The following is a 13,595-nucleotide window of genomic DNA, read 5'->3' as shown; positions in this document are numbered from 1 at the left end:
TGCAAATTATATTTTTTAGAAGCAAATATAACAGTGGCAAAGGACAACTAAAGGTCTAGAACACCTAGTTTAGCTTCCATTTCTCTTTCCTTTTCTGTAAAATGAGGAAATTGGAGAAGGTATCTAAAATTCTGATTTCATTAATTCCTCAACCAGGCATTTTTCATTATAAAAGCTCTCCTTCTGTTCTCACAATTTATATCAAGGTATTGATTTTTGATAGCACAATAGCTATGTACCAAAATTAAGTTCTTTAATAATTTGAACAATTTTTATTTTTCACTATTGTTAAAATTTGTTCGTTAGCTTTTTGATATGTTATATTATCAACTTAGACCACTAGTAGACCTAATATACAACATGGGTTCTTCCTGAATTTTATTTTAATGTTACTTAAATGTGTACAAACATAAAATTGTTATATAATTCCTTAAGTTTACAATGTTTATGTAACTGTAAAACAAAAACACACAGAAATGAATTAACAACAAACTACAGTACTGAAGAAAGGGCAAATTAACAATGCAATATGACGGATGCCAGTGTTCTCCTGGAAGTACCCTATTTGTTGGCATATAAGATATATGTATAAAATATCTATATGTGTGTGTATATATATATACACTATATACACAATGCATTACAATTTTATGGAGGAATTTTTTTGGAAAAAATAAGTACCTTTCATCATGTAGTAAAAATAATTTTAGAGTGTGTTACATAAACTGTTATTTTATTCAAATAAATACAGTATATTATAATGTGAGAAATCCTAAGTTCTGATATTCAGTATTAACCTTGAATAGAAGTATAGTGTCACATAGCTAAAAAGAAGTGTAATAAAATTAACAAACATTACTACACAGAAGGCAACAAAACCAGAACATTTACTATAACTAAAGTCTCATGCATATTAAAGTAGGTAAAATAAATATAATATTCATACCTTATTTCAGTGAATGTAGGGAGTCTGAAAAGTAAACCATAATAACCCTGGCTGGTGAACCAAAAGGCAGACAGTTTGAGCCCTTGTTTGGGCTCATGTCTGGGGTTGTGGGCCAGGTCCCCATTGGGGGCATGAGAGAGACAACCAATGGATGTTTTTTTCTCATATCGACCTTTCTCTCCCTCTCTTTCCCTCTCCCTAGAAATAAATAAAATATATTTTAAAAAGTAAACCATAATATAAAATAAAATTGAGTAAATGTCTTTTATAGGTAGCTCTAGTACATATAAGCAAATGTTTCAGTAAAAAAAATGGAACAAAGCATTTAAAATAAATGTGAAGGAATTTCAATTTGATTTTTGCGTACAAGGTCTGCCCAGAAAAAGTCCATCCATTGTTAATGTAACGAGAACAGTTTGCACGACACTGATGTAATCTGGCAGCTAAGGAGGGTGGACTGGAATGTGTATATGTGAACAATGATGACTTCATTGTACTAGTCTGTGGAGGCAGTAGACATCATTGAGTGAGCACATGTGCCGTGTGGCCATTGCATTAATAAATGAGTGACTAGAACAATGAAATCTGCATCAGATTTTGTGTTAAGCTTGAACATTCCTCCACACAAACTATTTAGATGATTCAGAAGGCTGCAGCTATGGGCCACTGGTGATTGGCAGCTTCATCATGATAAACACTCACTCATGCATCACATCATGTCTTATGCAGAGTTTTTTGGTGAAATATCAAATCAGCCAGGTGACTTAGACCCCCTACAGTCCATATTTGGCAACTGCGACTTCTGGCTTTTCCCAAAACTAAAGTCACCTTTGAAAGGAAAGAGATTTCAGCCCTGGCTGGTGTGGCTCAGTGCAATGAGTGTCAACCTGTGAAACAAAGGGGCACTGGTTCAATTCCCAATCAGGGCGTATGCCTGGGTTGTGGGCCAAGTCCCTGGTTGTGGGTGTGCAAGAGGCAACTACACATCAGTGTTTCCTTCCCTTCCTCTCCCTTCCTTCTCTCTCTAAAAATAAGTAAAATCTTTAAAATACATATATACATATGTATGTTAGTGAGTACCATAGCTAAATAACTAAATGTAAATGAGTTTTGGTCTTTATAACTTAATAATTATTAATAAAACCAAATAAGTAATATACAAAACTAGAAGGCCATAATCATAGCTCAAATCTAGATGACTCTGTTCATCACTAGCATTAACTGGATTAGAAACTGAGTCATTTTCTAAATTCCAGTTGACATATTCTGAAGATTAAGCCATTACATGTAGATTGAACCTAATATATACTTTCTTTGCTTTTAAACCATGGGTTAACAGGAATGAATTTATATCAGGTGTTGGAGGAGTATATTTAAATTTTACTTCTAGAGCAGTTATGTAGTCTATGGCTTGTTATTTTTATAAAGTAGTTTTTTATATGATGTGAAATTGTTAATTTTTTCCCACCATTTATCACTAGGGGTAGGTAACAATTATTTGTGCTCAGTGCTGAGTAGTTGCTAATCCAGCCCTAACCTCTACTGACCTCTTTTCTGTAATGCAGGCATATTGAGTACAAAGTAATTTTCAGATACTTTAAAGTGAAAATATACCTTGTAAGCTAATAAGTATGGCACATTTCCTTTGATAACATTAAACCCTGCTGAGGTTGTGGCTGATCTAAGAGATACAAACAAACTATTTTTTTAAATATTGTTATGTATATTGGGTGCATAGGTTCAAGGTCGTAACTAGCTTGAACGTTATGGCTTAACATTAGTCACATACAAACATGATATGAATTAATGTAATGTGATATGGTTCTTTTGAGTTTGGCATGCCTATGCTACTGTTTGCAATCCTCTCATTATTTTACATTTGAAATAATTTCAACAGCAAGTTATATTTTTTAGCTTTACTTGGCCTAATGGGTTCTCTCACTGGCCTAAAACAGTGATTTTTCAACTGCTGTGCTATATGAATTTTTACAATAAAATATGTAATACCTGACTAGTCAGGGGCATTTCCCTTAGATTTCAAATTAAAAAAATGACAACAACCAACACAGCAGTAGTCCTCTGGTGTGAATGCACTGTCCTGAACCATAAATATATAGGTCATGTAAGAAAGTTGTGTCTTATTTGTCATGTCCCATAATAAGGTTGCATCTGATTGGTTAAATTCTTGGTACCAGAAATCCTTGTATGCAAGTATAAGCACCTGATTTTTTAAAAAGTCCCTTTGGAGCAAAAAAGGTAGATAATTACGATTACTTTTTTGGTAAATCAATCAAAATTATACCTATTTTTTTGGTCAGATTGGCAAAAAATAAAATACATTTTTTGGTGTGCCTCAGAATTTTAGTATAATAATTAATTTATGTGTACCATGAGCTGAAAAAGGTTGAAAATCGCTGGCTTAAAGCAATACATTTCTTGGCATATAGCAATTGGATCACGAAGTTACACTACAGTACCTGCTTGTAAGGGGGATAATTCAGTAGAACCTGAGAGAAAGAAAATCCCCTATCTGGTGCCTGAGGTTCTGACACTGCAGCATGAAGCTTCTTCCTTTTTCAGAAAAGCAGATGTGAGTGAGGTCCTGCACCTGAGGCCTATTTTTCTTAAATAATGTATGGCCAAGTTTTGTGAGCCTTTTTCAAGGGAAAGGTCCCATTATCTGCATCAAGGGAGGAGGAAATGTAATGTCTATATATCTGCATAGTTTAGGAATCATGATTGCTTGATTTTTATGGTTTTATAATAGAATTAGGGAAATTTGCTCCTCGGCACAAAGGAGGTATGAGTTTTTGGATATATTCATGGGCCCATAATTTCTGACTTTGGGAAATCAATTAAGGGGTTCAGAATTTCATTTCTGGCAGAATTGGTTCAAGAACTATCAGCCTGTTTTTTGACATTCCATTTGATAGGAAATTCAGGAAGTGTGAAATCTTCAGTTGATGTGTGTGTACTGTGATTTTCTGCAATTTCCTTCTTATTGTTTTAAAAGATACAATGGATGATCTTTCCCCAAGAGAAAAGGCATCCTTACTGGTGGAAATCCTTATTATATCTTTATACTTGTTTTTTACAGTATTATCAGAAGGCCTCTAGGGTTCTACAGACTTCAGATTAAGATGCATAGGTCTTCAGTATTGAGATTACTGTATTTAGGCATATCATATGAAGAAACTAGTATTTTGTGACTAATGCCACATAAAATATTCTGGTAGTTGAATATAAATAATATAGTCTCATGACAGAAATATCTGACCAAATTTCAATGAAAACAAATGTATACACATAGCACCAAATAAAACAAGTTTACTTGGCATTTTCATTTGTTTCTTACATATAGGCACTTAAAGTTTACACATGGCTGTTACTTATAATAGACTTCAAAAAATGTACACTTTACTAATTTACGTGCAAATCTTTCCAAATATCCACTTACCTTTGGTCTAAGAATTTTTCTGACATTTTCATTCTCAGAGGGGCAGAGGAGCTAACCATAGGCTCTGGAATCAGACTGCCTGGGTTTAAATCTTGCTCTGCTGCTTATCGGTTGTGTCCTTGAGAAAGTTACTAAGCCTTTGTTTGCTCATCTGTAAAATACTGGTAATTAATTTTTAAAAATATTTTATTCATTGATTAGCGAGAGGGAAGGGAGGGAGAAAGAGATAGAAAAATCAATCAGTTGCCTCTTGAACACCCCCAACTGGGGACCTGACCCACAACCCAGGCATGTGCCTTGAGCAGGATTTGAACCAGCCACCTTTTCATTCCCCAGGTTGGCACTCAATCCACTGAGTCACACCAGCCAGGGCTAAAATATTGGTGATTATGATAGTATCTCAGAGTTGTGAAGAAGAGCTAATATAAGCAAAGTACCTAGTATGTTGGGCTCTATAAATGAAATCACTACAGTTAACAATGTCTTTATCTTTATGCTTAAAATCAACTTAACATGCATTTTTACTACCTTACTTTTCTGCATCAATGATGATGAAAATATATCTCCCTATTTGAGGGATGGGGTAACCTTAATAATATGCCCTAGTAAAAAATATATATAACTATGTCAAAGCACAAGGAAGTCTTGTTTTTTATTTGATGGACAGTCCTGCTTATTGAATTTTATTCAGCTTTGTTTTCCCAGCCTTTCACTGAAATAGATCCAAATTTACTTTTTTAGCTCTGTACATATTATTAAATGATAAATTTAGACCACAATTATGTTTTCATGTAGATAAATTATAGTAATACCTGAATTAATTTGTTGTCATAGTGATACAATTCATACTATAAAGTGAGAGGAGAGATCTGGTATGTTGCTTTGTTGCCTGCTATTAGTTGACCTATGACAGTCTGGAAATAATGACAAAAATGTAAGTGCCCAATCTAAAACCATTAGAATTTCTGCTTTTCTGTTGCCATGAGTGGTTTATTTGTAATTGACTGCTCTTCAATTGCATATTTATTTTAAAAATAACTCTTTTTAGAAATACCCAGTTCACCTGGCTGGTACGGCTCAGTGGTTGAGTGCTGGCCTGGGAATCAAAGGGTTGCTGGTTCTATTCCCAGTCAGGGCACATGCCTGGGTTGTGGGCCAGGTCCCCTTTAGGGGGTGTGTGAGAGGCAACCACACATTGATGTTTCTCTCCCTCCCTTCCTCTCTATCTAAAAATAAATAAATAAATAAAATCCTAAAAAAAACAAACAAACTTCTAGTTCATTTTGGAATGTGGCTTGGTATTTTAATTTAGTAAACTAGGAAATGTACTTATAAACCATGAAAATGAGTTCTGCTTCAGCAGTGAAAATTGTTATTTGATGTTTAATTATCAATTTGTAAAATAAAATCTTGCATGTATGAACATTCCACAAATTTTTAATGAGGATTGTTGATTACCCTTCTTGCCAGTAAGAGGAATAGGATTTTGAATAGAGGCACTGTAAAACTATGTTGCTTATGAAAGTCAATTCATCAAGTCTAACAATTGGCTTTTTATTTTTCTTTTAAATTTAGCAGCCTTTGTTTTTGCCATTTTTGACTGACTCAACCCCTGGCTAAAGCCAATACACAGCATCAGATCAGGTCACTGCAACATGTTAACCTCAGCAACAAGCTAATTTGATTTTATTACTGGAATAGATTATGAATTTCCAACCATTGTTTAAAATGTAGATGGTTTTCAAGTTACCAGCTTTTATTTTTAAGGTTTTTGGTTTGTTTTTTAGGTTATTATAGTTCTAGCAAGATGAAAACTACAGCATTATTAGGCAGTGAGTAAGGAAAAGAACTTTTGCACAGGATAGAAAGGAATATTTAAGGTTGTAGGAGTGTTCTGCTAGCTGGCTGCTTGTGCCATGCTGAAGACCAGACATTCTAGAACATAACTGTGGACAATTTCTAAATTTTGACTGGCACAAAAATGGAATTTAAAATATCAAATTAACTCCACCCCCCATCGACCATGGCTAAATGATGTGTTTTAGTTTTGACCTCTACAGTTCGTGAAGACTTTCATACTAAAATTACCAAAAATCTCATTTACCTGGAAATGTCCCCAGCTAGTCAAAGTAATGCAGTAATCATTGCAACATGACTTTTTAAATTGGTTGAACATTGGGAATAACGGGAAAAGGTCTGGGAAGCCTGTTACTGGAAAAGGGACCTGGCCCAAAACAGGTCTGCCTAGGATCAGCTGGTAGTGTGGAGGTTCTTGACTTTGCACAGGAAAGCTTTCAGAACACAAGTCCAGGTGACTGAGGGAATGTTAATTAAAGTTAGCGACAGTAAAAAAGAAGGATTTGGCATAGATGAAGCAACAGGAGAGGCCAAGGCAGGGCTGCTTTGACTCACTGGGAAGTCAGAGAAAAGGGGGCCTTGGAGATAGGTTCAGGGGGTTAACCCAGGACAGGCTGCCACTGCCCATTTCTCCCCTGGTTTGCAAGTCTCATGGGGACCCTTAGTTTAGAAGATACATACCTGTGGCAGGAAAGAAAGGAAGGGGAAGGTGCAGGCATGCTCCCCAGGGAGGGAGTACACACTGGTCCTTTGTGCTGAGAGTTTTTATCTCTCCCTTGCAAATGGAAATCTTAGTGGAGGTCTCTGAGACAGTTTCAGCAGAATAGTCATCAGTTCTCCAGGTGTGCCCTTTCAGGGTCATGGTGTCTGTTAACTGGTCAGAGCCAGGGCTGTGGGTCATTAGTCATTGCAGCTGGTCCTGGGGCTGCCCACCTGGTTGTGCTACTTTTCTGGGCCTGGAGCTGAAATACAACTAAAGCCTAGGTATCTCTAGTGAGGTGACCTGCATCTGGCTCAAAATTGCTTGGCCAGTTCAGCCATTTGTTTCAGTTTCCTCACCTCACTTGGCTGGGCTTACTGGCCTGTCTCATTCCCCCCTCAGAGACTTTCATGTCTGAAATCTTTTAGGGGTGATGAGAGAAGTGTCTGTCTTTAGTAACTGCTTCCTGCTGACAAGGATCATAGTTCCTGCCTGTGTAGGGTATGGAAGTTTCTTTCTGCCTAATCTAAGGGGGACAAGTGAATGAGATTTGAGACTGAAACGGCGAGGTTGTTAGTTGATTCTTCCAAAGTAGGGACGGGTCAGAATCCCTGAAGTATTGTCATCTCAACACAGAATTAGTGTATCCTAGAGGTAACAAATGGGATAAGAAGGTTAAAAAGGCATGGCCTACTTCTGGCCAAGATGGAGGCATAGGTAGACACTGCCTCCTCACACAACCAAATAAGGACAACAACAATTTAGAAACAAAATAACCAGAACTAACAGAAAATTGAACTGTATGGAAGTCTGACAACCAAGGAGTTAAAATAGACACATTCACCCAGACCGGTAGGCGGGGCAGAGGCAGACGGCCAGACAGAGAGGGGTACAGGCACAAAAAGCAGTGCCACTGGGTGCAGAGTGGCAACAGGCAGACCCAGTCAGGCAGTGATTGTGAAGTGAGGCACTGCGAGCAAGGTGGCTGGCTGACCAGGCTGTCCCACATTCACTTGCAGATAAACCAGGTGAAACTGGGGAGCAAGACAGACCACGCAGCCCAGGGTTCCAGTGCTGGGAAACAAGGCCTGGAAACACCCACTGAAAACACCTGTGGGGGTTGAGGTGCAGGGAAGGACTCCCAACCTCAAGGGAGAGTTCGTTGGAGAGACCCACATGGTCCTGGAATGTACACAAACCCACCCACACAGGAATCAGCACCAGAAGGGCCCAGTTTGCTCGGGGTAAGCAGCTGAGGGGGCTGGGCTCTGACAGAGTGGAGCAGACGCCATCGTTCCCCCTCAGATCCCACCCCCACATACAGTGTCACAACCCAGCGACCGGGTTGCCCCGCCCTGGTGAACATCTAAGGCTCTGTCCCTCATACAGGCAGGACAGGACAAAAAAAAAAAAAAAAAAAAAAAAAAAGGCCCAAACAGGATAACAGATTATAGCTCCAAAGCAAAAACAACTAAGCAACAAAAAGATAGCCAACTTATCAGATGCACAGTTTAAAGCAATGGTGATCAGGATGCTCACAAAATTGGTTGAATTTGGTTGCAAAAAATGAAGGCTGCACTAAGTGAAATGAAGGAAAATGCACAGGTAACCCAATAGTGATGGGAAGAAAGCTGGGACTCAAATCAATGGAGTGGACCAGAAGGAAGAAAGAACCAAACAGAAAAGAATGAAGAAATAAGAATTTTTTTTAAAAATTTTATTTATTTTTAGAGAGGGAAGGGAGGGAGGGAGGGAGAGAGAGAGAGAGAGAGAGAGACAGAGAGAGACACAGAGAGAGACACAGAGAGAGACAGAGACATCAATGTGCGGTTGCTGGGGGTTATGGCCTGCAACCCAGGAATGTACCCTGGCTGGGAATCGAACCTGGGACACTTTGGTTCCCAGTCCGCGCTCAATCCACTGAGCTACGCCAGCCAGGGCTAAGAAATAAGAATTTTTAAAAAATGAGGAGAGGCTTAGGAACCTCCAGGACATTTTTTTTTTTTAACATGTAGGGTATGTTTGTCCACAGTAAGGCCACAGGCTTATGCCCCTTGTCACAATGACCCCTGGATTCCTGTTGGGTGTGTTCTAAACCATGGGGCCACTGCATCAGGCTCCCTGTCCAGGATATCTTTAAATGTTCCAACATCCAAATTATAGGGGTACCAGAAGTGGAAGAGGAAGAGCAACAAGTGGAAATATTTGAACAAATAATAAAGGAGAACTTCCCCAATCTGGCAAAGGAAATAGACTTCCAGGAAGTCCAGGAAACTCAGAGAATCCCAAGGAAGTTGGAAGTTGCACACCAAGGCACATCAGAATTACATTAGCCAAGATTAAAATGAAGGAGAGAATACTAGAAGCAGCAAGAGATAAGGAAACAGTTACCTACAAAGGAGTTCCCATCAGACTGTCAGCTGATTTCTCAAAAGAGACCTTGCAGGCAAGAAGGGGCTGGAAAGAAGTATTCCAAGTCATAAAAGGCAAAGACCTACATCCAAGGTTGCTCTATCCAGCAAAACTTTCATTTAGAATGGAAGGGGAGATAATGTGCTTCTCAGATAAGGCCAAGTTAAAGGGGTTCATCATCACCAAGCCCTTATTTTATGAAATGTTAAAGGGACTTATCTAAGAAAAAGATAAAAAATATGTATAGTAAAATGACAGCAAACTCACAATTATTAACAACCACACCTAAAACAAAAACAAAGTAAACAACTAGAACAGGAACAGAACCACAGAAATGGAGATCACATGAAGGGCCAGCAACAGGGTAGTGGGAGGAGAGAGGGGGGAAGAGAATACGGAGAATAAGTAGCATAGATGGTAGGTAGAAAATAGACAGGGGGAGAGCAAGAATAGTATGGGAAATGTAGAAGCTAAAGAACTTATGACACATGGACATGAACTAAAGTGGGGGAATGTGGGTGGGAGAAGGTGTGCAGGGTGGAGGGGAATGAAGGGGGGGAAATGGGATAACTGTAATAGCATAATCAATAAAATATATTTAAAAAAAAGGCATGGCCTAGTCCTGGCCAGTGTGGTTCAGTTGGTTGGAGCTTCATTCCATAAACTGAAAGGACACAGGTTTGATTCCCTGTTGGGACACATGCCTGGGTTGCAGGTTTGGTTCCCAGTTGGGGTGCGTGGGAGAGACAACTGATTGATGTTTTTTTTAAGATTTTTATTTATTTATTTTTAGAGACGGAAGGGAGGAAGATAGATAGAGAGAAAAAAAATCAATATGCGGTTGCTGGGGGTCATGGCCTGCAACCCAAGCATGTATCCTGACTGGGAATCGAAGCTGTGACACTTTGTTTCGCAGCCAGCACTCAATCCACTGAGCTACGCCAGCCAGGTGATTGATATTTTTATCTTATGCCAATGTTTCTCACCCTCCTTTCTTCTTCTTCTAAGATCAATGAAAATGTCCTTAGGTGAGGATTTTTTTTTAAAGTCATGGCCTAAAAATAAGGAGAATTATAACTAAAGGTCTAAGGAGAGGTAAGAACCAGGTGATAGAGGGAGGGACCACTGACTTTACAGTCCCAGATTAAATTGTTGGAGGGGCTTTCCTGGATGGAGGTGTTGGCTGCCTGAAGCCCTTTTTTAAAATTATATTTAATTTAAATTAGGCTGGGTATATTCTAAGATCCTTTTGAGGTAGCTTTTTTTCTGTCTGAATCTCTTGGGCAGGAAAGAGGAAGCAGTTTCAAGGTGGCAGAGCTTTTCCAGAAATGAAGCTGTCACATTGTTCTTTATTTTACTAACTTAAATACGTAGTCCTGAAAATAAGTCAATTCAGTTAAACTGTTGAATCTCACTTCAGGAGGTGATGATGTAAATGGGCTTCGAGACTGAGACCTATATTGTATAAACAATCAATCAGGTATTTAATAAGGGGTGTGCCTATGAAAACAGAAGAAAAAAACAAAGGTTAATGATCAGAGCAAACTATAAACTAGTTTCTGAGTTTATGAGATTATCAGGAAGATTTCCAGATGTAAGGCTTTTGCTAGAATGAAAGTAAACAGTGACAATCTGCAGTTTCAGTATCTCTGGTGATGTCATTAGGTGTTCAGGTAAATTCTGTATGGCTTACACTGCAGCAGTAGTTTTCCATAATTTCAAGTCAAAAAATGGGAGAAGGATGAACCTTAGTTTGAAAGAAAACTAGATAAATTCAGGATTCAATTGAGTTTGTAGGGGAAAAAATAAAACTTTAGAGTTTAATAACCATAACTGTGTATTCTAGATCTTATTGAAACACTATTTTTCCCTTAAAATCATCCTTATTTTTATCAGATAGTCAAATCAAGACTATCTACTGTATTAAATTCAGTTTTAATTTGGCTTGATTATTTGTAACAAGAATAGTAATTAAATAGGCTTTCTTAAATTTATTTTGTTGAAATTTCCTAAGATTGAGCTTTAACTAGCCCCCTAGGAAATACCCCAACTAATTTAAGTAATGCAGTGATCATTGCAATTATGGCTTTTTAATTCGGCTGAACATTGGGAAAAATGGGAAAAGTCTGGGAAGCCTACATAAACACACACACACCCCTAAAACAGATGATTATTCCTCTCATTTTTAAAAATGTAGAGTTGCTGTTACCTTTGGCTTTTCCCCAGCAAAACTTTTTACAGTTATATTTAAGTACTTCAGATAAGTGTAAGCAAAATTCACCTTTGAGACTTATTTCAAGGCTATTTTGGCTAAGACCGTCATCCAGGTAGGGGTGAAATATGTAGCATGATCATTTTATATTTTCTGCAACCACATTTCAGCTCAAACCTTTGAAGACCACTAGACATCTACTCTTATTTCACAAGTGCAGAAACCAAGGTATGGGAGGGTGGTTGCCCAAGATGAAGCTGGTGAGCGACTGCGTGGAGATCCAAGTCAACACTCCAAGTACAGGTAAAGAAGTACGACGTCACTAGTGATGCTAGGCAGCGGCCCCGCGAACTCCGGAAGTGGGCTGGACCGGAAGCGGTAATGCTGAAAGCCAGGCCTGGATCCCCTCCTCTCCGCCACGCCGGAGTCGGTAGTTCTGCCTCCAAGGCGGCGGTTGGTACAGTCTGGGGTGCCGAGCCCCGCCCCTCGGGCAGGGTCGCCCCGCCCCTTTCCACTCCTCTCTCTCCGCTTCGGTTAGGCCAGGCGTGGCGAGAGGCGGGCGCTGCGGTCAGTCCGGCTTCCCGACCTCCGGCTCGGCTCCGTTCACGACTGGGCGGGGAGGCAGAGGATGGAAGTGGGTTTATCGGCCTTTACGTTGTATCTAGTCAGCGCCAGCAGCCCTGTGGCGGCGACAGCGATGGACCGGGAGCCAGTGAGCTGTGCGGAAGGAGAAGCAGTCGCAGCCTCAGGAGCTGCGGCTGCGGCGGCGTTCAGGGACTCTGCGCAGCAGGTAGGTGAGGCCGCCTAGGGAGAGCCCATCCTCCTCTCTGCCCTTCTGCCCGCTGCCTTTTTGGCTGGCCCGTCTTCCTCTGAGTGGACTCCCTGCGGGAGGTGCGTTTCAGAATTTCTTCTCTGTATCCCCGCGTCTGCGCAAAGACGCTGGCGTGGAGGAAGGGACCCCTCACCAACCCCTCGGATGGCAGCGCCACAAATTCTGGGGCAGCCTCGAGTTTCTAGGGGAGATACAACAGTTTCGGGTCAGCGAACGAGAGAACTCGGGCGTGTCCCGGAAAGGTGGCCTCAGTGGTAGGAGGCCAGGTGACGCCGGCTTCAGTAACGTCTCAGTCTGTCCGTTTGCAAACGCCGGACTTGGCCTCTGCCCTTTTGCTTAGCTAATAGCCAGTAAGTGCTAAGATTTTATAGGCTCTTCCACTTGATCCTTATAACTTCTGCATGAAGTGGGAGTTATTTCCATTTCACCAGTGAGGTAACCAAGGCCCAGAGGTGCGTTAGAGGGGTCCAATAGAAATATAATGCAAGCCGCATTGTAAATTTTTGTGCATTTTCTAGCAGCCACGTTAAAATAGTAAAAAGAAATCGGTGAAATTAATTTTAATATTATGTTGTACTCAACCTAATTTTCAAAAACAAATTTCAACAAGTAATTAATGGGGAAGTTATCAGTGAGATATTTTATTCTTTAGGTATCAGTCTTTGAAATTCTGTCTGCATTTTAAACCTACTACACATTTGAGCCCAACTACCCACATTTCAAGTGAGCGTTAACCACATGTGGTAAGTGGTTACTGTTTTGGATAACCTAAGTGTAGAGTTAGGTAAGATTTGGAGGTTTGTTTTGTTTTGGATTTAGTAGTCTAAAGTAGTAGTTTAGGATCTTTGGCTAAGTAAAACTAATGAAGAAATTTCTTTAACAGAAAGCAGCTCAGTTATATACACTTACGGCCATTAAAAACCTTATTTTGCTCTTGTACAGAAAACCTCCCACCCTCATTGATTTAGTAGCTTCATTTCTGAGACTTAACTACTTGAATGTTAGTGAGACATTTCCCCTAAACTACAGATTCCCAGAGAATAGTACCTGATTGTCACTATAGCTCTTATAAGATGTAGTTTGCATTAACAACAACTTTTCTAAATACTAGTCTTTATATGTAATGTCTTGTTTTTCTTTTAAGAAGGAGGAAGGTAACCTGAGAGAAGGAATTCAGGG

General features: G+C 39.6%; 1 protein-coding gene, 1 long non-coding RNA gene and 1 other non-coding gene across 4 annotated transcripts in view; 1 reads left to right on the top strand and 2 right to left on the bottom strand.

The window, feature by feature from the left end:
• Positions 1 to 4,423: 4,423 nt before the first annotated feature.
• On the bottom strand, positions 4,424 to 11,870 carry LOC118501336. Its single transcript, XR_004903971.1, has 2 exons — positions 11,654 to 11,870; positions 4,424 to 4,554 (listed from the first exon to the last, which is right to left on the bottom strand). It is a non-coding gene; the product is annotated as an uncharacterized LOC118501336 (long non-coding RNA).
• Positions 8,968 to 9,097, bottom strand: LOC114493728. Its single transcript, XR_003684330.1, has one exon. It is a non-coding gene; the product is annotated as a small nucleolar RNA SNORA11 (small nucleolar RNA).
• Positions 11,871 to 11,968: 98 nt separating the features above from the next.
• FAM177A1 (family with sequence similarity 177 member A1) overlaps positions 11,969 to 13,595 on the top strand; it is a 30,367-nt gene continuing 28,740 nt past the window's right edge. The window contains exon 1 of one of the 2 annotated variants that reach the window (XM_028507005.2): positions 11,969 to 12,374. In XM_028507005.2, the coding sequence (XP_028362806.1) occupies positions 12,213 to 12,374 (162 nt within the window). In that variant the 5' untranslated portion in view covers positions 11,969 to 12,212. The remainder of the gene's footprint in view (positions 12,375 to 13,595) is intronic. The other variant, XM_036029286.1, reaches the window with a different exon arrangement.

This window comes from Phyllostomus discolor, chromosome 1 (genome assembly GCF_004126475.2).
Source record: "Phyllostomus discolor isolate MPI-MPIP mPhyDis1 chromosome 1, mPhyDis1.pri.v3, whole genome shotgun sequence".
NCBI lineage: Eukaryota > Metazoa > Chordata > Mammalia > Chiroptera > Phyllostomidae > Phyllostomus > Phyllostomus discolor.
The sequence above is the reverse complement of the archived record's forward strand: the minus strand, read 5'-3'. Positions and strand labels throughout refer to the sequence as shown.